This window comes from Jaculus jaculus, chromosome 14 (genome assembly GCF_020740685.1).
Source record: "Jaculus jaculus isolate mJacJac1 chromosome 14, mJacJac1.mat.Y.cur, whole genome shotgun sequence".
Classification (NCBI taxonomy): Eukaryota; Metazoa; Chordata; class Mammalia; order Rodentia; family Dipodidae; genus Jaculus; species Jaculus jaculus.
This window is the reverse complement of record NC_059115.1, coordinates 50,760,373-50,783,654: the sequence shown is the minus strand read 5'-3', so window position 1 is coordinate 50,783,654 and position 23,282 is coordinate 50,760,373. Positions and strand designations below refer to the sequence as shown.

General features: G+C 42.8%; 1 protein-coding gene across 4 annotated transcripts in view; it reads right to left on the bottom strand.

The window, feature by feature from the left end:
- Frmd4b (FERM domain containing 4B) overlaps positions 1-23,282 on the bottom strand; it is a 363,678-nt gene that overhangs the window by 58,078 nt on the left and 282,318 nt on the right. For all 4 annotated transcript variants that reach the window (XM_045133597.1, XM_045133598.1, XM_004651521.2 and 1 more), the window contains 2 exons: positions 14,898-14,954; positions 14,096-14,118 (listed from right to left, as the gene is read on the bottom strand). In XM_045133597.1, coding sequence (XP_044989532.1) covers positions 14,096-14,118; positions 14,898-14,954 — 80 coding nt within the window. The remainder of the gene's footprint in view (positions 1-14,095; positions 14,119-14,897; positions 14,955-23,282) is intronic.

Genomic DNA, 23,282 nt, shown 5'->3' with positions numbered 1-23,282 from the left:
AGCAAAACTGTGGTGCATTCATATTAATGAGATGCATGGCAAAGAAACTACACTATAATCACATACAACATGGATGCATATCATCAATATTGAACAAAGAGGCAAGACCAACCCTAAATGAAAACAACACATCCCAGCAGCTGCAATGGTAGCTCAGAGAGTAAAATGCTTGCCTGGCAGGCATGAGAACTTGAGCTTATAATCAGAACCCAGGTTTTGGGGATTTTTTTTCTTTTTTTCTTAAATTTTTGTTTAAAATTTATTTATTTATTTGAGAGCGACAGATACAGAGAGAAAGACAGATAGAGGGAGAGAGAGAGAATGGGCGCGCCAGGGCTTCCAGCCTCTGCAAACGAACTCCAGACGCGTGCGCCCCCTTGTGCATCTGGCTAACGTGGGACCTGGGGAACCGAGCCTCGAACCGGGGTCCTTAGGCTTCACAGGCAAGCGCTTAACCGCTAAGCCATCTCTGCAGCCCTTTTTTTCTTTTTAAATAAAAGCTGGTATTGTGACACATACTTGTATTCCTAATGGCCGAGGTGAAACAGGAGGATCCTTGGAACTCACTAGCCATTTAGTCTAGCCTAATTAAACTAGCTCCAGTGACATCTGAAGTCATTGGCTGGCCTACACACACACACACACACACACACACACACACACACCCCACAATTCCAGTATGGTGGCACATGCGTGGTACAGAGGGACTGAAAGTTCAATATCAGCCTGGGCAACATTGCAAGAGACATTGCCTCTAACCAAATACACAACAGAACATTAGGATTTTATGCACATAAAAGGTCCAAGCAAGGGCTGGAGAGATGGCTTAGTGGTTAAGCGCTTGCCTGTGAAGCCTAAGGACCCCGGTTCGAGGCTCGGTTCCCCAGGTCCCACATTAGCCAGATGCACAAGGGGGCACACGCATCTGGAGTTCATTTGCAGAGGCTGGAAGCCCTGGCACGCCCATTCTCTCTCTCTCCCTCTGTCTGTCTTTCTCTCTGTGTCTGTCGCTCTCAAATAAAAAAATAATTAATTAAAAAAATATTTAAAAGGTCCAACCAAGTAGTCTGAAACCAGATGGAATCTAAGTGCTCTGGGGACAGTGTGCTGGCATGGGAGGTGGGCAGATAACACACAGGGAGGTGGTGAGGCAGATCTCAGGGGCACTGACAACATTCCTCATGGATGCGGATGCATTCCTGGTCATTTCTAACGTGTCCTTTCTGTAGCTTGTATGCTTCATGCACTCTTCTGCATAGTAATTCTTTAAAAATCCGAATCAAATATGGCCAGTGTGGTGGTTTGATTCAGGTATCCCCCATAAACGTAGGTGTTCTGAATGCTAGGTTCCCAGCTGATGGAGATTTGGGAATTAATGCCTCCTGGAGGGAGTGTATTGTTGGGGGCGGGCTTATGGGCTTTATAGCCAGTTTCCCCATGCCAGTGTTTGGCACACCCTCCTGGTGCTGTGTTCCACCTTACGTTGGCCAGGGGGTGATGTCCACCCTCTGCTCATGCCATCGTTTTCCCCTGCCATCGTGGAGCTTCCCCTCAAGCCTGTAAGCCAAAATAAATCTCTTTTCCCAGAAGCTGCTCTTGGTTGGGTGATTTCTACCAGCAATGCGAACCGGACTGCAACAGCCAGTGAGCGGACATCGTGTTCAAGAGCAGAGAAGACAGCAGAGCCCTAAGCAGGAGGTCGGAACTGACCAACCAGGAAAGAAGCCCTCCAGGGTGTCGGAGACACTGGCACGTGATTCCACAGGGTTAATTCCGATCATTTTCAGAGTTTAGGACCAAGCAAGATTTCACATTTGAGTGGGTACACACATGCTGAGTGATTATTTGTTCACCCTTCAGGGGAATTTGCCTGAGAGCCTGAGCCCAGTGGAGTCATGGAACTGTCAGGGGCAGTCAGTGCTGGCCTCCGTGCACGAGGGCCCTCCCGCGCTGGCGGGACAGACACCGCAGTTTATATGAACCAGAACCAGAGTGCAGAGTGAGGGCCTGAACACAGCTGGAGAGGTGAGTGGAGACATCTCTGCCTTTCACTAGCAATAAACACACTCACCCCAGCTGAACATTCCTGACCCTGATAGTAGGATATGTTATTATAAAGATGCACTTGACCAGAACTGAGGGACTGGTTTCCCTGGCCCTAGCCAGACAGAATGTCCATAAATCTACATGACATGCTGCCTTTCAGTGACCAAACCAGGTCACTGTTTTCTCTATCATTTCAATAGGAATGCAGATGTCACCATGAAGAACAGGCTTGTGTTTTATCTGATTATCACGCCTGAGCCCTGCCCTTAGACATTCCAGATTTCTATTACCATAGCTTTCTAGAAGGAAGATGTTCTGAATCTCCAGTTCCTCTCTGCGATGATCTTTCAGGTGATAATTGTGAGCATTTCAACCTTTTTTGGGGTTTCAGAGACCTCAAAAAGCCCTGTTGGAATGTGACATGACCAGACTCTTTTTGAAAAATTCGTGTAGTTGACAAAACCTAAGCCACCCTTAGCATGTGTTGGAGCACTTGGCGTGGAGAAGCTGTCCCCAACAACTGTGTGCACCTGCTTGGGGCAACTGCAAGCTTGCTCGCAGCAAGTGAGCCACCGGCCGTCCAAGTCTGCAGTGAAAGGAAGTGCGGGCAGTTAGCAAGCTGCCCTCGTTAGCAGAATGCAAACTACTGTATTTGTGCTCTCATGGGGGCAAGTCCACATTTCTAGAAGTCCAAAGCAAACAAAAGAAAGTCCAGACCCCAAAGTTTACTGCCTGTATCAATGCCTTTGTTCCTACTTATCTGAAATTCAAAGGCAAGGTGGGGCACGGGGCTGGGGAGACGGCTCAGCAGGTAACAGCAATCGCTGCCCAAGTGTGAGGACCCAAGCTCAGTGCCCAGCAACTCACATGAAATAGGCGTGGTCGAACATGCCTGTCATCCCGGAACTGAGGGGAGTGGAGACAGGAGGAAGGCTACAGCTCCCTGGCCAGTCAGTCTAACCACCAAAAATGGGGAACTTCAGGTTCAGGCAGAGCCTCTTGTCTCATGGAAAAAGGAATGACAGAGAACCTTTTATCTGCCTCTGGTCTCCACACATGTGCACATAGGGAGTGCCTCTGCACACATGTGTGCATGCACTATATACACTACACACACACACAGCAAAACCACAAGTCCATATTCAATACAAGGACCAAGGGGAAATGTTTGCAAAAATGTCAGTTTACGAGGTTTACAAGCCAGGCGAGGTGGCACATGTCTTTAATCCCAGCACTCAGGAGGCAGAGGTAGGAGAATCACCATGAGTTTGAGGCCACCCTGAGAGTACAGAATGAATTCCAGATCTGTCTAAGCTAGAAGGAGACCCTACCTTGATAACCCCCCCCCCCAAAAAAAGTCAGTTTACAATGAAATGAAGTATTTATGATGTGAACTTGAGAATGGAATTATTCTGTCATTTACCAATAAGTATAATTCAAAGCTCTTATTTGAGAAAAGTTGACATGAGGATGTACAAAGCTACAGTTACTTTGCCTGACTGAGCCCAGTATGATGACCTACGCTTAGACTCCCACCCAGGAGGTATCAGCAGGAGGACCTCAAGTTCTAACCAACCTGGGGGCTGGAAAGATGGCTTTGCAGTTAAGGCACTTTCCTACAAAGCCAAAGAACCCAAGTTCGATTCCCCAGGACCCATGTAAAGCCAGATGTACCAAGTGGCAAATATATCTGGAGTTTATTTGTACCGGCCGGAGGCCAATCTGAAACTCACTCTGTAGTTCCAGGCTGGCCTTGAATTTATAGTGATCCTCTTACCTCAGCCTGAAAAGGGCTGGGATTAAAGGCATATGCCACCACAAAGCAGAGAAAGAGAAAGAGAATGAGTATAGCAGGGTCTCTTGCCACCGCTAACGATCTCCAGACACATGAGACACTTTGTGAATCTGGCTTACGTGGGTAATGGGAATCAAACCCAGGCTGTCAGGCATTGCAAGCAAGTATCTTTAACCACAGAGCCATCTCTCCAGCCCCAGAAAATGTGTTTCTTCAGTGGTGACTGTCTGCCTTTTGAAACTAAATTAAAATGGATTAGCTCAAACTGAACACAAATAATGAGACTCAATGTGCTCTCTGTCACACAGTTTCCTTGAACAAGTCTAAACAATACTGAAACAGCAAACTAAACATGCCTTCTAGGAGCAGATGCTATGTTCAGAAACTTTTAAATTTATTTTTTTAAATTATATTGATCTATTTAAGAGAGAAAAAGGCAGATAAAAAGAAAATTGGGCACTCCAAGGAGCTCTAGCCACTGCAAATGAACTCAAGATGCATACACCACCTTGTGCATCTGGCTTACATGGGTCCTGAGAAATGGAATCTAGGTCCCCAGGTTTCACAGGCAACCAACTTAACTGCTGAGCCATCTCTCCAGTCCTAAATTTGTTTTTATTATCATCATCTTTAGACAGGGTCTTGTGTAGCCTTGTCTGGTCTAGAAGTGGTTACGTGGATATTGGGGAATCAAACCTGGGTCCTTTGGCTTTGTAAGTAAATGCCTTAACCACTAAGCCATCTCTCCAGCCCCTCCACTGTACTTTCATAAACTCATTTTGTCCTCATACAAATCCAAGATGTAAGCACTATGTGTAATTTGCAGGTAAGCATGCCTACCTGCCCACTATGCCAGCAGAGCTAATACATGGGAAGCCAAGAAATACCTTGAAAAAGATCAAAAGACTAACCAATCAGCTGCTGGACCTGTTATTTCCAGTAATAAGGTTTGGGATTTTGACATGGATTTAGTCCTAAGTTCCCTGTTCCTAGTTTTGTGGTCTTAGATAAACTAACTTTTATGAGCCCAAGTTTCCACATTATAATTATGAACACAGAGACTGGAACATGTTAATAGGGTTCATTGAAATATCATAACAGACTGTTACAAAGGCACCTGCTTAAACTCAATAAATGTGTGCCTTTCCTTTCTTACCATAACACACCAAACAAGATTATATCAATGCTTTCTTCCTGTCATCTCACTCAGAGGGACTGGTGGTGAGTTACTTTCATTGAGAAGTGATCAAGGTTAGAGTTGCCAGATTAAGTACTTAGTACATACTGGCAATTAAAAATTAGTCAGGTGGAGAGATGACTTAGCAGTTAAGGTAATTGTCTGCAAAGCCTAAGGACCCAGGCTCAATTCTCCAAGACCCACATAAGCCAGACACACATGGTGGCACATGCATCTGGAATTTGTTTGCACTGGATAGAAGCCCTGGCATGCCCATTCTCTTTCTCTTTCAAATAAATAAATAAATATAATATAATATAAAAACTTTATTTTTGGCCACTGGAAATTCAAATTTAACTAAGTGCTTCATGCAAACTCTTGGTAAATCTAAAGGTTTGTAATAAACTTTAGGGGGAAAGAGATTTTAAAGCTATTTCCCAAGTTCTTTGGTAGGAGTAGCTTCAGAATAGGTGTGACAGAATCCTCAGAGTCTGTGGCATCAGGTAGATGTTTGGCCTGAGACCTCCTCTTCCAACATCAAGGGCAATCCATGGAGTTGGTGTCAGACCATTCCTCTTTCAGCTCCCTGCTAAAGGGTAGTCCTGAAGCAGGAGGGCATCTGCAAGTGTTCTGGAAAAGCCCAGTGTCAGGCTGAGGAAATGGTTCAGTGGTTAAAGTGCTTGCTTACAAAGACGGACATACCCAAGATTCAATCCCTTAGTACCCAAGTAAAGCTGGATGCACAGTGGCACGTGCATCTGGAGTTCATTTGCCCCAGTGTGCCCATACACACACACACACACACACACTTTCTCTCTGTCTCCCTCTCCTTCTGCTCACAAATAAGTAATCAGAAAAAGAAAGAAAGAAAGAGACAGAAAAGGAGAGACAGAGCCGGACGTGGTGGTGCACACCTTTAATCCCAGCACTTGGGAGGCAGAGGTAGAGGGATCATTGTGAGTTCGAGGCCATACTGAGACAACATAGTGAGTTCCAGGTCAGCCTGGACTACAGTGAGACCCTACCTCAGAAAACAAACAGAGAGAGAGAGAGAGAGAGAGAGAGAGAGAAGAGAAAGGCAGAAAGGTAGAAAGAAGGAAAGAAAGATAAGCTTGGTGCCCTTACCACTTGTTTGTCATTGCATTTCTGTGGTCAAACTCATGATGCAGGACAAATGATTCTGCCCATCTGGCTGCTTGATGAGGATCAAGTATGGAAATTTTTTTTTTTTTTTAACAAGCTAAAGAACTTTGAATATGAATGAAAATGTGATGAGAGATCTTTCTAACCATTAGCCAGCTCGCTGAGGAGTCTGATCGTGTTTTCTTTGAACCTTCAAATCTTTTAATACCCATTAGAGGAAATGTAATCTGCAAGAATGATTCAGCCTGAGAAATATTTAAAGTGAAAGGTGTTTTTTTTTTTTTTTTTTAAAGCTCTCATTGAATTGATAGGGACAGAAAGAATGATAGTTGACAGCGACTATGGGGAGAGCTACTGACAACAATTTCGGTTTTACAGAATGAAACAGTTCCTGAGATTGGTTGCACAAGAGAAATGCAGTTAACCCTACTGGCCTGTATTCTTAAAAATGGCAGAGATGGTAAATTCTATATTATCTACATTTCATCACATTGAAAGGTTTGTTGTTGTAAATCTCTTATTCAAATCTAGAATTAAAAATGAGCATGGGAGAGAATGGTAATGAACACCAACAGGGTTTTTTTTTTTTTTTCCTCTCAAAGAAATCTGTTCCTCCCTGGGAAATGCCTGAGTAGACCAGTAAAAACCACTGGTCCACTTGACGCCCCAAAGCTTTGTATTCTCTTCCTGCATGTGTGACTCAAACCCTTCCTGATTCCACAGAGCCTAGATTAACTGCGCTAGCCACATGAGCCCAGAGAACAGCGCTGGCTTATGTTACGGGTTCTGTTATCACACAGCGTTTCCAGAGCCACACCAGCAGGCACAGGAGTGCTTCACAGCAAGGGAATGCAGGATTCCTTTACCACCTTGTCAGCTCTTAGCTCCCAGAATGAGTTTGCCTCTAGGGAGAGCAAGTAGTTCATGTTCCAGTCATAGAAAGCTGACATGCCAATGTCTCAAGTAGTTTCATGCTTAGTCCCACAGAGCCGTCATAAGTGTGCTGGCCTGGTTCATGCCAAGGGAGAAGGAAACAGAATCCTAGTAGGTCAAAAGAAGAGGATTGATCCACTTGGGAGTTCTAGTTTCCTTTAGTTGCTTAAAGTACTTAAGATGTATAACCTGGATTCCCACCAAGACTTCAGTTAACAGTATGAAATCCACCTGACACCTGACACCGGTCCAGAAAGATGCTAAGACATCAGGGACAAACCAGCGTGGAAACATTGTTGCGGTTCCCTTCTGGGTTCTAGTATACAAGAATGGACGGAGAATTTGTAGAAGAAAACTTGACAAACTTTCTTTCACTTTATTACTTTGAGACAGAGTCTCATGTAGCCCTAGCTGGCCTCAAACACACTATGTAGCCAAACATGAGCTTGAATTTCGGATCCTCTTGAATCCACCTTTGCGGTGATGGGATTATAAGCATGCACCACCACGCGGAGGGAGCTTCCGTGCACACCAGGCAAACAGTCTACTAAGGGAGCAGCTACATTCCACAGCCCTGTGGCTAACTTTTAACCAAGCATCACAAAGCAAAATGGCCTCCCAATTGTCACTGAATACTTTTCTCTTTCCATTCTCAAGGATCTTGTCCATTCATGAAATTGGAGACAAGGGAGTCTTTGGAACTCACTAGCTAGTGGGGCTACTGAATTGGTGAGCTCTAGGTATAGCATGAGACTACCTCAAAGAATAAGGTATGGAGTAACTAAGGAAGACCCTGATGTTGACTTCTGGTCTCCACATGCATGTGCACACACACACACACACACACACACACACACACACACACACACACACATCAACCACACAGTGCTACCATTAACAATGTGAGGTTAAAGGCATATCAATTCTCCAGAGTAACTCATCAAGTAACTGGGCCTGGATTTGAACTCTAGCAGTTAAATTCCAAGGTTCCCCAGGGGGATGGGGGGGGCGGTCCTTGATAACTCAAGTACTCAGTACAGCCTGTGCACCCTGGAAGCTTCTATTTTTCTTACTGAAGTTGTCTTAATGGGCCTAGAAATTGAATTATATTTTAGAGTTACAACAGCTCCAGAGCTATAAGGACTAAGGTTTCTTACAAGCCCTCAATTCCTCCCCCACCCCCTTGGCTTCATTAAGTACTACAAGGTCAAAGAAAGAAGACCCTTTCCCATGGGAAATAGCCACATTTTTATAGCACCGCCATAAATTGGGAATATTTCCTTCCCATTTGAACATGGGTGTTAACTTACTCCCATTCTGACTCAGCAATGAAGTGAAAATCGCAGCCATTCACTTTTTCTCATAAACAGAAGCACCCTCATCGCCTAGTTATTTGGTAACCTGCAGCTTTTGAGATCTTAAAAACAAAACAAAGCAAACCCCTTTGGCTTTTACAGACTGGCTGGTGGTTGGAGGCTCGCAGATAAAGTCTAGTGCCCAGGCTGGCTCAGCTTTCAGGAATTCTCTGCTCGCCTGGGCTGTGTTACCAGAGCCGCTTGTTATCTTTGCAGGGTAAAGGCTGACTTGGAATTTCAAACTGTCAGCTATTTAAAGAAAATGGAAGTCCCGGGGCTCCCACACTTAATTGGCTTTCAGAGAGCAGGGCTTCCTACTGGTTATGATAATGTTAACTTAAAGTACTCATAGGGGACTCTGGCCTGAAGCAAAATACAAAGGGTGGGTTGTTGATTTTGAAGGAGTTGAGCAGAACCTGCTTGAAGGTGAATTAACATAGGAAACAGGAAGGGAAAGGAAGAGAAAGCAGGAATGGCAGATTTCAGGGATTCAACGTGTCAAGCAGGTCAAGTAGCCTTGAATGCCAGATTGGGGTGTTGATGGGCCTGGGTGTCTACCTGCCATGAGGCAATGTGAGGCTCCCCAGAAGTAAACACCAGTGATCAAAGCTGGGTCTTGGGAAGGTGCCAGGAGGTTTTGTACAGGCTGCAGCGTAGGACAGGATCGGATCGGGACAGATCTGGGACTTGCGGGCTGTGCAGCCTAAATTCCATGGCCTGACCTTTACTTGTGACTTTGTAAAAAGCGGAGGGTAACTACTATGGAGGATTGAATGAAATGGGGCATGGATGTTTTAAATAACGTCATACTTAGCACTCGGTGGTTAGACAATCTCCGCACAATCCTCTCCCAGGCAGGTTGAAAGGAGAATGAGGGCTGAGAATGCTATTTCGGGAAAGAGGTGGCGAACATGTAGCTGACTCACAGATGGGGACCAAGGGTGGGCTGGGAAAGGGGAGCCCCTTAGAGAGGAGGCAGGAGAGGATGGAGAGCTAGGTGCTGAGGTGCACATCTGTAGTTCCAGGAAGCCAGATGTGGAGGCAGGAGGACAAAGCATTCAAGGCCAATCTAGACTACCTAATGCCTTTCCTTAAAACATGGAAGAAAGAGATACAGGGAAAAAATGTAATTCAAGGGTACACAATCAAAGAATTGTTAAGAAATGCTAAATTGAGAAAGGGGATATTTTCACAAGGAGTGGACCTGACCTCCTTCAAGAATCCAGTGTCCAGCCATGTGTGGTAGCGCACACCTTTAATTGGAGCACTCGGGACAGGCGGCAGAGGGAGCAGGATCTCTGTGTGTTTGAGGTAACCCTGAGACTACAGGGTGAATTCCAGGTCAGCCTGACCCTACCTTGAATAACCAAAAAAAAAAAAAAAAAAAAAAAAGGAATCAAATGTCCAATCACTGCTTTAACTGACACCAACAATGAAGAGTTACTGGCTGTGATAGAAGCAAGAGGATCAGAAGTTCAAGGTCTTCTCTGTTGCAGCCCGGGCTATGTGAGACCTTATCTCAAAACAAAACAAACTAACTAAACAAACAAAAAAAACCTATAAAACAACAACAACAACAAAAACCCACCACACACATGGTCCTTGTCTAAGGTGTTTGGGGACAATATTCAGTCAATGATTACACCTCTATAAAGAAAGTTCAGCCAAGTCCTAAAGCCAATAGCTGCAAACCTCCAGATGGAACCAACAGAACATTCTGACTGGGAATTACCACTAACGTCCCCCTCAACAGAAAATGCACTTCCTGAGGTAAGCGACACACTTACATCCTCAATACCGAGATGCTTACTGGATACAGCTACCAATGGTCTGTTATTGAAATTTAGTGGTATTAAGAGAACATAGGGCTGGAGAGATGGCTTAGCGGTTAAGCGCTTGCCTGTGAAGCCTAAGGACCCCGGTTCGAGGCTCGGTTCCCCAGGTCCCACGTTAGCCAGATGCACAAGGGGGCGCACGCGTCTGGAGTTCATTTGCAGAGGCTAGAAGCCCTGGCGTGCCCATTCTCTCTCTCTCTCTCTCTCTCTCTCTCTCTCTCTCTCTGTCTTTCTCTCTGTGTCTGTCGCTCTCAAATAAATAAAATAAATAAAAATTAAAAAAAAAAAAGAGAACATAAATTCCATTTCAACATTTGGTCTCCTCTAAGGAATTTCCTTTTTCTCCATCCCAACTGAGAAACTTCACTGAAGAAAACAGCGAGAGTCTCAGATACAGAAAGATGTTCATCACAGCATTATTTATATTAGTTAAAACATGGAAGCAGCTCATACTTGTATCAACACGGGAATGGTAAATCATGCCCATCTATTTACTGGGATAGGCTGGGCATGGAAGCATGTGCCTGTGATCCCAGTACTTGTGAGGTGTAGGGAGTAGAATTAAGAGTTAAGGTCATTCTTGGGTATGGCGAGTTCTAGGCGAGTCTGGGCTACATGAGACTAAGTCTCAAAACATAGCAAAAACAAAGAAACAAAATAACTTTGAAGAGATAATAAAGAATTGATAATAAAGAATTTGTAGGTATTGTTCAAAGTATTTTTCATTTAATTAATTATTGACAAAGTATTAATTCATTAATCCTCATCGTGATCCTATGATGTATTACTCTTATGTTATGCTAAGTCTTGTTTTACATATAAGTTGAAGACTACACAGGTGATATGTGGCCAACCTGGGGTTTGAACAATGCTGTGTGCTTCTGTAATCTCTGCTCTTACCACTAGAATATTAACCAAGTGAATTCTATTTGGCCTGATATTCATGTGTACACAATTTTATTTATTATTTGTTTATTTGCAAGGAGAGAACGAGAGAATGAAAATGGGCACAGCAGAGCCCATTGTAGCTCTGCAAACAAAGGCCAGACGCATGCACCACTATGTGCATATGGCTTCAGTGGGTTCTGGGGAACTGTATACAGACCTTCAGGCTTCACAAGTAAGTGTCTTTAACCACTGGGCTATCTCTCCAGTCCCTGATCTGATATTCTTAAATTAGATTTATCTTAAAATTTTGGAGCAAATACGTAACCTCTCCATTCAGGAGAAGAGATTGGATAGGGTAGCAGTAAGAATGAACTAGAATTCTGCCCTTTGCAAATCCAGTGACAGATGCTCACAGTTTTTACTTCTTCCCTCTTTATTATCAGTGAATCATGCCTGTGAAACACTTTGTAACTTACAAAGTCTCTGCAGCTGATTAAGCTCCTCAAAACTGCATTGTAGCATTGTTTTGATAAACTCCAATGGATACGTGAGGAAAATGAGGCTCAGAAAAGGTAATGGCTCATTCAGGTTGACATTTCGGGATGATATATGAGCCAGTCCTGTGTTCTGTCCATTACTCTGAATAGGTAGACAATTTCAAGTCAGCATATGAAATTTCTGTAGCATAGAGATCCCTCAGGGAATCTAAGAACGAGCTAAAGTTAAGCTAGGTACTCAGTAGGGCTTGGCAGAATCAAGTAAGCAAACTAGATTACTCACACAATCTAGACTAAAATGCCTAGATTATTCAAAGAGAGTCGCCGGCTGGTTCCCTTTGCCTCCCTCCAGGGATATTACCTAAGGAAGGTAACATTAACCTTTCCCTCTCCTACTTTTTCTTTCCTCCATCACATTACAATAGCCATGGACCCATCTTTGTCTCAGAACTCTTCTCAAAGGTAGCCTCAAGACAATTTTGATACTGATGAGAAGGGCACTAATGACAGTGCATTATTCAGGATTTAGTATAGTATACTTCCTGGACAATGTTTAACCATTTAAATCTCACAGAAGACCTATGTGGTAGTTGTCCTTCATGGGTGAGGAAACTGAGGCTCAGGGTGTGTGGTACCTGCTTGGACCTGACAAACAGAAAGAGATTGAGAGAGTGACCAACGCTATAGAGTGGGTTCCCAAGTACTAGGCTTACACACATACGCCACTGTGCCTGGCTCACCCACTTTCTTTTAAAGAACTCAATTGTCTTCATTTTCAATTCTAGAATCAAGTATCACTTTTCCATAAAATAAAGTTTCCTGGTTTACTTTCAATTAAAAAAAAAAAAAAACAGAGGGGACTTGAGAGATTGTTCAGCAGTTAAGATATTTGCCTACAAAAGTCTAACAGCCCAGGTTCAAGTCCCCACTATCCACATAAGCCGGATGCACAAAGTGGCACATGCAATTATCTGGAATTCATTTATAGTGGCTAGAGGCCCTGGCATGCCCAGAGTTCTCTCTTTCTCTTTCTCTCTCAGTATCTCTCTACTTGAAAATAAATAAAATGTATTTCTTTTCGAAATAAAAGAACACCCGGGTAATGTGATGCAAGTATGCACGTATGTTCATGCGTGTGACGCTCCATGTGTGTGTGTGGAGGACAAGGGTTGACGGTAGGTGTCTTGCTCCATCACTGCTCACATTATTTTTTAAGACAGGATCTTTCACTTAACCTAGAGCTCACACATTCGGCTTGACTAGCCAGCCAACAAGCCCTGGGGATCCTCCTATCTCCCTCTCCCATGAGCTGGGATTACGGGTGTGCACCATCACAACTGGCTTTTAAATGCAATTTGAGGATCTGAACTCAGGTCCTCACGTTGTGTCGCAAGCACTTTATTGACTGAACCATCTCTCCAGCCCCTCGAAGCATTTACTAACCTAAAATAAAACGAAAGAAATACATATACATTGTTCATCTCCGAGCAATGCAAAAACCCAAACCCAATACAACCACACCAGGCAAGCATACGCATGAAGTAATGGGGGAAGTGTGGAAACCCCAACTCTACCACAGTGAATGGGCAAGCGAAAAGCACGGATTAGTAGTCAGGAGCTGGGAACTGTCGCACTTGGCAGGCATTAATTTATTAGCCTGTAAAGAGCGCAGTTATTCAAAGACTTGGCTGGGTTTGAGGACTAGGTGGCCTGTTAATAATCTCTGGGTGGCGCTTGCAAGAGGGGAACTCTAACATGCTAGAGCCCCGCCTTTCAATGGGGTCGTTGGCCTGTGTGCTGTGTCTCATATGGGGGCTTCCCCTCAACCTTAAACTATATTTAGTTTTCCACCTACAAGGCATATATGACAAGGACAGCCGGGGGGAGGGTGAATTCAGACACAAACGCTCTGTGAGGATGTGGACGGGGAGGCTGTTGGAACCCGAATGCATCTGCACAACAACAATACAACTGCTAGGTCAAGTGCGTGAAGGGTGAGGCCCCTTCAGGGCAGCTGCACAAGAAAGCCCCTATTAATCCCTTAACTAAGCAGCTGATGGATTTAATCTTTTTCTGCATACGTTAGGGCTCTTTAGACACAGGATCATTATAAGTTTAAAAAAGAAAATCAGCACAAGCTACGACAGCTTTTTATAGATTTCATCTCACTAAGGAACCGGACAGAAACCAGCAACTTGCAGGGCTACTGATTTTACATCACTGTCATTCTGGCTTGAAAAACTGTACGAAGAGTTTATTCTCCGATTCATTCGCAGAAAGAAAAGGTCTCTGTTTGAAGACTGATCTGAGTCTCCTGCCTCTGGGACTTTCTTTTGAGTTTGCACCCATTGTTATTTAAAATAACGCATACAATGACTCAGGGAGCCTGACTTTTGCATAGAAATATGAGAAAAAGGAATCATTACCTGGTATAATCGCCCTTGGCTTCCTAAAATGAAAAAAGAAGAAAAAAAAAAAAACAAGAACAACAAAGACATGGTCAATATACATTTATGCTAAGCTAAATGAATGATTTATTCTTGGTCATTTTCTTCTCTTTAAGTACATAAGGAACACTACCCTCCCCCCATGGTCATGTACAAGAAAGTAGCAATGATATAAAACACTCATATCCATGAAATATTTCTTATACTTCACAGAAGAGACAAATGTCTACATGAAGAAGTACAGATAACTATTTCCCCCTTATATTTCTAAGATCGCATGATAAATGCTTTTTTTTTATTCATGTCACCCTTTTAAGACTGGATGCAGACATTTAAAACCACAACACCATAAATCTATTTGCTTTCTTTACTGTTTAATCCAGTACAGAAACAGACTTCGTTTTTCAGCTACTAGCGCCTTTAAGAACTAAAGAGCTCTTTACACAACCTCGAGAAAATGTAAACAAAAGTTACTAAATTTAAATAGAAAATTACAGCTATTCTAACAACTGTTGCCTTCCAGCTTCAAGAAACTTGGAACTGAACTTTTTCCCACATCGCAGTCTAAATTTCATTTTTTTCTTTGAAATAGACAATATCACACTACAGCTCATGAAAAACATTTTAAAACAGAACCCAGGGAAATCACAGTTTTCATTGACAAACAGCTAACTGGTTTAAAAATCCATCAGACAATAGCCCAATGCAAAAGTTTCCAAATCGCAGGCAGTTAGCAAGAAACAAAAGGGAGCTGGTCAGTAGCAGGGGCGTCAACTCTTACCTGCAAAATCAGTGCTGCTAACTTGAATACGGTTTCGCTGTCAACTTCGATCTGCCCCTGTGGGTGCAAGAGGAGAACGTCACTGAATAAATGGCTGTGGAGTTGGGGAAGTTGTCACAGCTTGGCACCTCCAGTTTATGATCAAATATAGAGCATACCATTACAAGAGAGGGGGGTGTGCAGAGAGACTCACTGAGAGAGGAGGTGAACTGGCACTATGTTGTGTGTGTGTGTTGTGTGTGTGTGTGTGTGTGTGTTTGCGTGCGCACACATGTGCTCATGTGCTCCTGCGTGCATGTGCTCATTAGTTGAAAGAAACTTTGTTTAGAGAACAGTAGTGGTAAAAAGCATGAATGACTTTGAGGCAGAAAATCCAGACAACTTCTAAGTGCCTAATTTTTATCAGTGCAAATTCAGAGTTTTCTAGGTTTGCTTATTGTGGGTTTTCCTGAGATTAATTTTCCCCACTCTGGGTCACAGCATGGTTATTCCAGTGTACACAGAATGCAATATGAAAACCTAAATTCACTTTTGGGTTAATGACACACGAGTGAGCTAATATTTGTTCCCTACTAGCTAAAATGAGAAGCCTTAAAAACAGTCACAGTGAGGGTTAAGAACACTAAAATTTCATTGTTTTATACTAATGAACTCTAATTTATCATTGTTTTCTGTCCTTTTATTTCTTCATCCTTCATGATCCCAAAGAGAAATTGGAGTTCTAAGGCTTGAAAAATAAAACTGTTTGTTTTTCCAGTTTTCTAGGAAGCATGCATAAATGTGTATGGAAGAATATGAAATATGCCTTTATCTTTATAAGTAGTGACGTAGGTAAATATTATAACTATAGCATGCACTATTACAACATAAGGTGGCACCGTGGGATTTTAAATTTAAAATATTTTGGGTGGTATGTGAACTTGTAAGCACTGGCACATGCAGAAATAATTCATCTAAGCCCATCCTGTGCAAGGGCTGGATAACTAGCGCTTAAAAGTAACACAGTGCTTAAGGGCCTGGAAATCGCCCTGCGGTTGCTCTTTCTCTATTGCTCACTGAATAGGAGCTGTGCATTTCCTGCTTCCCCAAGCTACTAGGAGTAATTAAAGTTTTTGTTGTTGTTGTCATCATCCATGAGCATGTGTGGGTACATATGTGTGCATGTGTGAATATTCAGATGTGTGTGTGCATCTGCGTGTATGAGTGTGCATGCACAAGTGTGCGTGCACATGTGGAAGACAGAGGTCACCATAAGGTTTCTTCCGTAAATGCGCTTATGTTTTGAGACAGGGTCTTCCACTGATCCCGAAGCTCACCAATTCTGTTATACTAGCTAGTCAGCAAGCCTCAGGGGTCCTTCTGCATTAGCTTCCCTAGTGCGGGGATTACAGGCACACCCAAGTTTGAGGTGGGTGCTGTGGATCTGCATTCAGGTCCTCATGCTTGCACTTTGCCAAATAAGCTAACACCCCAGCATGTGGATAACTAGTTGTAAGCAAATGTACACTAGGTAGTGTTATAGGGGGTGAAGCTTTACTTGGTCAGGATTTCTGGAAGTATTAAGCTTGTCTCAACTTTTTTTGTGTGTGATTTGGTTAGAGTTCTCAAACAAACAAATGAATCCTAATTATAACAATAATTTTTTAAAATTTATTTATTTATTTATTTGAGACAGAGAGAGAGAGGAGAGAAAGAGAGAATGGGCATGCCAGGGCATCCAGCCACTGCAAACAAACTCCAGATGCATGTGCCATGTGCATCTGGCTTACGTGGGTCTTGGGGAATTGAACCTGGGTCCTTTGGCTTTGCAAGCAAGTGCCTTAGCCACTAAGCCATCTCTACAGACCAATAACAATCATTTCTATAAAAGCCAACAACAAGAAAACCCCAGGACATTATAGTAACAGTGATGATTATTCATGTTTCCCTTATATTACCAAATGAAAAATTAATTCATCCAGCAATACATAGCATTCCTTTCTGAAAGGTAAGGCAAAAGAGCTGCTTCAAGGTTTTTATTTGTTTGTTTCAAAAGCTGATAGCCTTCATGCTTTGGAATTTGGAGCTTGCCTATAATCTCTAGAAGCAGATTATAAAATCAAAGTGAAGCCAGGTTGATTGGAGGAATCAATGACCCTCTATCTTCAAGCAAAAGACAATGGCTTTCTAACGTGGTGAAAGAAAGCGAAGCCTTTAATCCAACAGGTAAGAGGGGTGGTGATCAGATAAAATTTTAGAGAGGCTAAATTCCTCAAGTTCAGAGACAAAGAAACTCTGTGGAGAAGTACAAAGACTAAGAGGGCCACTCACAAACAACTGAAACAGGGCCAGAAGTCCAACTTGCAAAGTCAAATTTGTCTTAACATCTCAGAGAAGAAAAATGGTGTCATTACTTGAGGTACTGGAAAAAAAAAAAAAAACTAAAGATGGGTGGCAGGGGCTGTGGTGGTTTGATTCAGGTGTCCCCCACAAACTTAGGTATTCTGAATGCTAGGTCCCCAGCTGATGGATATTTGGGAATTAATGCCTCTTGGAGGGAGTGTATTGTTGGGGGCGGGCTTATGGGCTTTATAGCCAGTTTCCCCATGCCAGTGTTTGGCACACCCTCCTGTTGCTGTGGTCCACCTTATGTTGGCCAGGGGGTGATGTCCACCCTCTGCTCATGCCATCCTTTTCCCCTGCCATCGTGGAGCTTCCCCTCGAGCCTGTAAGCCAAATAAACCTCTTTTTCCCAGAAGCTGCTCTTTGTTGGGTGATTTCTACCAGAAATGCGAACCGGACTGCAACAGGGGCTGAGGCAATAGCTCAGTGGGTAAAGCGCTTGCCATGCAAGCATGATGACTGATGTTTCAATCCCTGACACCCATGTACATGTTGGGTGGGCATGGTGGCTTCCTGTAATAGTGTACAAGAGACAGAGCCAAGGGATCTGGGCAAGGAGGCTAGCTAGAAGAGCTGAATCAGCACTCTCCAGGCTCAGGTAAGAGATGTGCTACAGTAAATAAAGAGGAGAGTAATTGAGGAAGACACCCAAAATTAACCTCTGGCCTCTACCCAAACACACACACACACACACACACACACACACACACACACACACACACACATAGACATGCACACCACACATACATACCCATACTAAAATGTTAAAAAAAAAAGCAACTGTAAAAACGAAGGATGAACAAAATATATTGAAAATGACTGTCAACCCCGTTTACCGTCAACCACTTTGATACCCACTGACCCACTTTGTCTCCTTAGAACCTCAGATGAGTCATCTGAGAAATATTTGAGACACCAGCTTTTCAATTTAGCAAATGGAAGTGCGGCAGACAGATCAAAAGACCCAAAGCAGATATGCTCGAGAAGCTGCCAAATAATTCTCCGCCTTAGAAGGGTCATTAAATATTAAAAATGCTCAGAGGAGGAGCTGAGGCATGGAAAGTACCAGGCTCAGACGGCTCCAAGTGTGCAGGAGGCAAACAGGCCGTTCACCTGTGCATTTCAGCTTCGAAATTGGCCCACGCCCAGCTCTGATGGAGGAGGTGAAGGAATGGGGTCTCCCAAACCTGTTTTGGGAAGAAAAGTGCATGCATGGTTTGACAAAGCTTCACATTCTTTCATAACACTCACCTCAGCCTCTATCCTTTACACTTAAAAACTACGGCTCTAGAAATCATTCTGAGTCCAGATACTGATTGCCAACGTTACTTGACTTATTGTAAAGATACTAAACAATGCATCAGTCAAAATTACACGTTGCCCAGTTCTCAGCAATTTCACTTGGTGAAATTACATTAAGACTTACAGAGAACTCAAGAAGTTCATGTCAGAAATGTAAGAGTTGTTGTGAAATTGCAGACTGTCCAGGGCAGAAGAGTTCTTTCCCCTCCAACCATGGCAACAGAGGTAACCTTATATAGGGCAAACCAACACTTGAGAGAGAATATCCTCAAAGAGAAAGGTGATGAGATCCCTCAGTGGGTTTCCATGGTTGCCCGGGACCAACAAAGAACCAGAGATGTGAGTCAGATGATGAGGCTGGATGCACAAAGGTAAGATGAGACAGTGGCGGGCCCCAGCAGTGCTCACTCGCGGCTAACAGAGCCATGTTACACGCTCAACCACCAGATCGCTGTTTAGCCTGAGCATCTCATTTCTATTCTTCTTTTTGGCTCAGGTGACCAAGACACCAAGCTAATGAGGTGAATTCTAGGTTTTGATTCCCAAGTAAGAAGAGAGAACAAAAGGTTTAGGACCTGAAAATATGACCCTATTGCTTTATCGATTATCAGCACCGAAGATCCGGGAAGGGGGAGTCCCCAGCCCAGCTCCTCCAATCAGAACTAATTGACAAACTGTTGGGAGGTGTCAGCATGTTTTGAAATCTATCACGCATTACCTATCTTAGTGTTAAGATTAAAAAACATAAGTTATAGAGCACCAACAAATAAATGTAGAAGAAATGAGAGAGAAATTAATATTTGCGATTATTACTCTGCTGATGAATTTAGGCAATAATATCTTTTGTTATTATTGTTGTGGTGTTTTCTTTGTGGTTCAGGGCATAAAACTCAGAGCATCATGACATTAGCCAAGTGGTTTACCATTGAGCCACCTGCCCCCAGAGGTATGCAATAATCCTTAGTAACTAAAAACTACTGAATGGAAGTTTTGATTGGAACAGGTCAGATTATTGATACCATCACAGTGTTGATATAAATATCTTCTCTTTTTAAGATATTAATCATAAAGAGGAAAATGATAAGTTCATAGAAGAACTTGACAGATGCCATTTTAACCGAATGGTGAGTCGTGCAAAGGGCACACAGTCACACTTGTAATGTGCGGTCCTGATAAGTGCAAATATCTCACAACTGGAAGCCAGAACTGGAGAGAGCTCTGATTTTCAGCATTTGCTGATTTCTATGGTGTAAAATACTTCCCACATCACCACTTTCAAGCTACCAATATAACATCACGGGAAATAGGGTTGAAAAGAGGTGTGAGAATTAATTTTTGTGAGCTGATACAGACTGACTCCAGTCTACCTTGTGTAGAATTCCTGTCGAAAATATATCATCAAGGCTGGAGAGATAGCTTAGTGGTTAAGTACTTGCCTGTGAAGCCTAAGGACCCCAGTTCGAGGCTCGATTCCCTAGGACCCACGTTAGCCAGATGCACAAGGGGGTGCACACATCTGGAGTTCATCTGCAGTGGCTGGAAGCCCTGGCGCACCCATTCTCCCTCTCTATCTGCCTCTTTCTCTCTGTTTGTTGCTCTCAAATAAATAAACAAAAACGAACAAAAGTTTTTTTTAAAGTATCATTAGATGTCATAGTGAGGAACCATGAGGCAAAAGCAAACTTGGTGACATTCCACAAAATATCTGAGGTCAGGGAAAATGGATCAGTATATAAAGTGCTTGCTGTGCAAGCATGAAAGCTGAGCTCAGGTCTTTAGCACCTATGCAAATGCAGGGTGGGTGTGGCACCCTTCCTATGATTCCAGCTCTTGGCAGGCAGAGCTCTGGGATCCCTAGGCTGAGTTGTATGGCTAGACTAGCTGAATCAGTATGTCCTGGGTTCAACTGAGAGATCCTGCTTCACTAAAGAAGTGGAGAGCAATGGAGAAGGACACTCAATGTCTGGGACTGGATCTGTTTCCAGAAAAAAGATATGCAGAGTTCTTGAGCATTAGGGGTTCCTGGAGCATGCTTGCTTGTGTGTTGTTGGTGTTTCTTCTCTCTGTATGGACCTCTGAAAAGGGGACTGACTTCTTCCACCATTATGGAACTTCCCCTCTGTCTATAAGCTTCAATAAATCCCTTCCTCCATAACTGTGCCTGGTTTGGAAATCCATCCCAGTGACCTGAAGCTGTCTATTATACCATGCATGCAAATGTACAAAAAATAAGATAAAAGCATCTGGCCAACACACATGCCAAAATGTCAAAGTAAGGGAGATAGATTAAAGTGTAATAACAGCTGAATATGGTACATTATCTTGCTTAAGAAAGAATGTGACGAGGGTGGAACAACTGAACTATATTAGGCAACCATCTGAATTCAATATTAAATGTTCTGAATATGATTATAGTAATATGGAAATATAAGGGATGTACTTGATCTTAGGAAATGCACAGTGAAATACTTTGGTAGTGAACTGTTATTATTGCTATAACTTACTCTGGAGTAGTTCAAAGAAAAGCTGTACACAGGGCACAGAGAAAGTGTAAATGTGGCATTATGACAAAACTAATGAAAATAGTTTGACACATATATATTATCATGTTTTGCGCTTTCTTGTAACTAGTTTGTACATTTGAAATAGTCATTTAATAAAATGTTCATTTTTCAAAAAGAATCTATGCTCTGGGACCTGGCGAAATGACTCAGCAGGTCTTTGCTTGCACAGCCTGTTGGCCAGGGTTTGATTCCTCAGCACTCACATAAAGCTGCATGCAAAGTGGCACCTGCATAGCTCACCCATGGCACATATGTGCCCATCATACATACATACACAAATAATAAGTGAAGTAAATAATTCAATTATTGAAAAGAATTTATTTTCCTAGAGTGTAGATACCGAGCTGTCTTGTCTGAGAAGTATCCCCTCCATTTTCTGGGTAGAATATCGATTCCTTTAGAGAATCACTTCTTTCCCTTTTGGATTCTATCAAAAATGCAGTCATCAATTTTTGAGTGGTTGGTGGTGGGGGTGGGGGGGGGGAGGAAACAAATATAGACTTAAGTAGAATGACCAATCCCAGAGAATTTTTCTGAAGTAGAAGCAAAACAAGAAACTTTTTTGTCACTGGAGACAAATTCAGAACGACAGGACCCAGAAGGAATCAGTGATCACATATGGAAAGAACCTTTTTGATATTGGCAATCCACTGCTTCCATTGCTGAGTAGAGCCAGACTTGGAAGTGTAATTATAATTCGGACCCCGGTAAGAACCTGGCCTTGCTTGAATGCTTTTAGCCTGATTTGCCCCTAACCCGGGAAAGAATGCCATGAGCAGACAACCCAAGAACACCAGTGCATGCGTAGGTGATGTTCCCTGGAGACTGCCCAGTTCCTCCTGAGGACACGTACACATGGAGGGCAGAATCTGTTTGCTCAGAGATGAGCATGCTTGTTTTACACAGGCTGCTCAAGGAGCCAGCAGGTAAGACCCACCTAGTCCTTTAGAGGCCAATTCTTCCTAGGTAGGCAACGTACCACTTCCAGTTTTCTAGGCATGACTGTGCCCCTAACAAGTCAAGTCACAAGCTGGACACATCCTTTAAGTAAGGACCAACACACTTTGCTTTTGGTCCAAGCTAGTTTTTATAAGTAGTAACTGTGGGAGACGGTCTTAATGATAACCTGTGCATTCATCCTTCTAGATCACAGCATCCTGCACTGTGGGTTGTGACCTTGTGTGGGATCACATAACTGAATGTGGGGATCATGGTAACTTTGGCAATGATAAAAGGCTTCTGAGTATGCAGTGACTAAATATTAATTCAAACTCAAATTTTATTTATTTATTTACAAGCAAAGTGAGAGAGAGAGAGAGAGAGAGAGAGAGAGAGAGAGAGAGACAGAGAGACAGAGAGATAGACAGAGAAAGAGAGTAGGCACACCAGGTCCTGCAGCCACTGCAAATGAACTCCAGATGTGTGCTCCACTTTGTTCATCTGGCTTTACGTGGGTACTGGGGAAGCGAACCTAGGTCATCAAGCTCTGCAGGCAAGCATGTTAATGGCTGTGCCATCTTTCCAGCTGTATGTTACATAACTGCATTTTTTACATACAAAGTTTACTACTATTGTAGAAACATAGTGGCTTATTATAGAAAAATAAACACTATGAATACGGTCATTCCTCTTCATACGAAAATCAAAATAATATATCTTTGGATTGTGTTGGGTTAGAATGTTTTATTTTAAAATTTGCTGTTTGAAAAACCTGGCCTAGTGGCTCATACCTATAACTATAAACTCTAACTCTAGATCAGGAGTTCAAGATCAACCTTGGCTAAATAGTGAATTTGAGGCCAGTTTGGGCTAAGACCCTGCCTCAAAGCAAAAACAAATACCCTAAAAATTGTTTGAGGTGTGAACTAAGGTTTTTATAAGTAATTATTAACATGAATTTTGGCTTGGGATTAAAATAGAATTTTCAACAATTTCTAAAATGACCATAAACATATTTCTGCCAATTTGTACTACATGTTTACACAAAGTGGAATTCTCAGAACAGATCATTGTATCAATCAACTCTGAAAAACCAGTGAAGATGCTACAGTGTCCAATGTTCAGCCAAGATTTAATCTCTATGTAAATTAAATAAATTGAGCTGGGCGTGGTTGTGAATACCTTTAATTTCAGCACT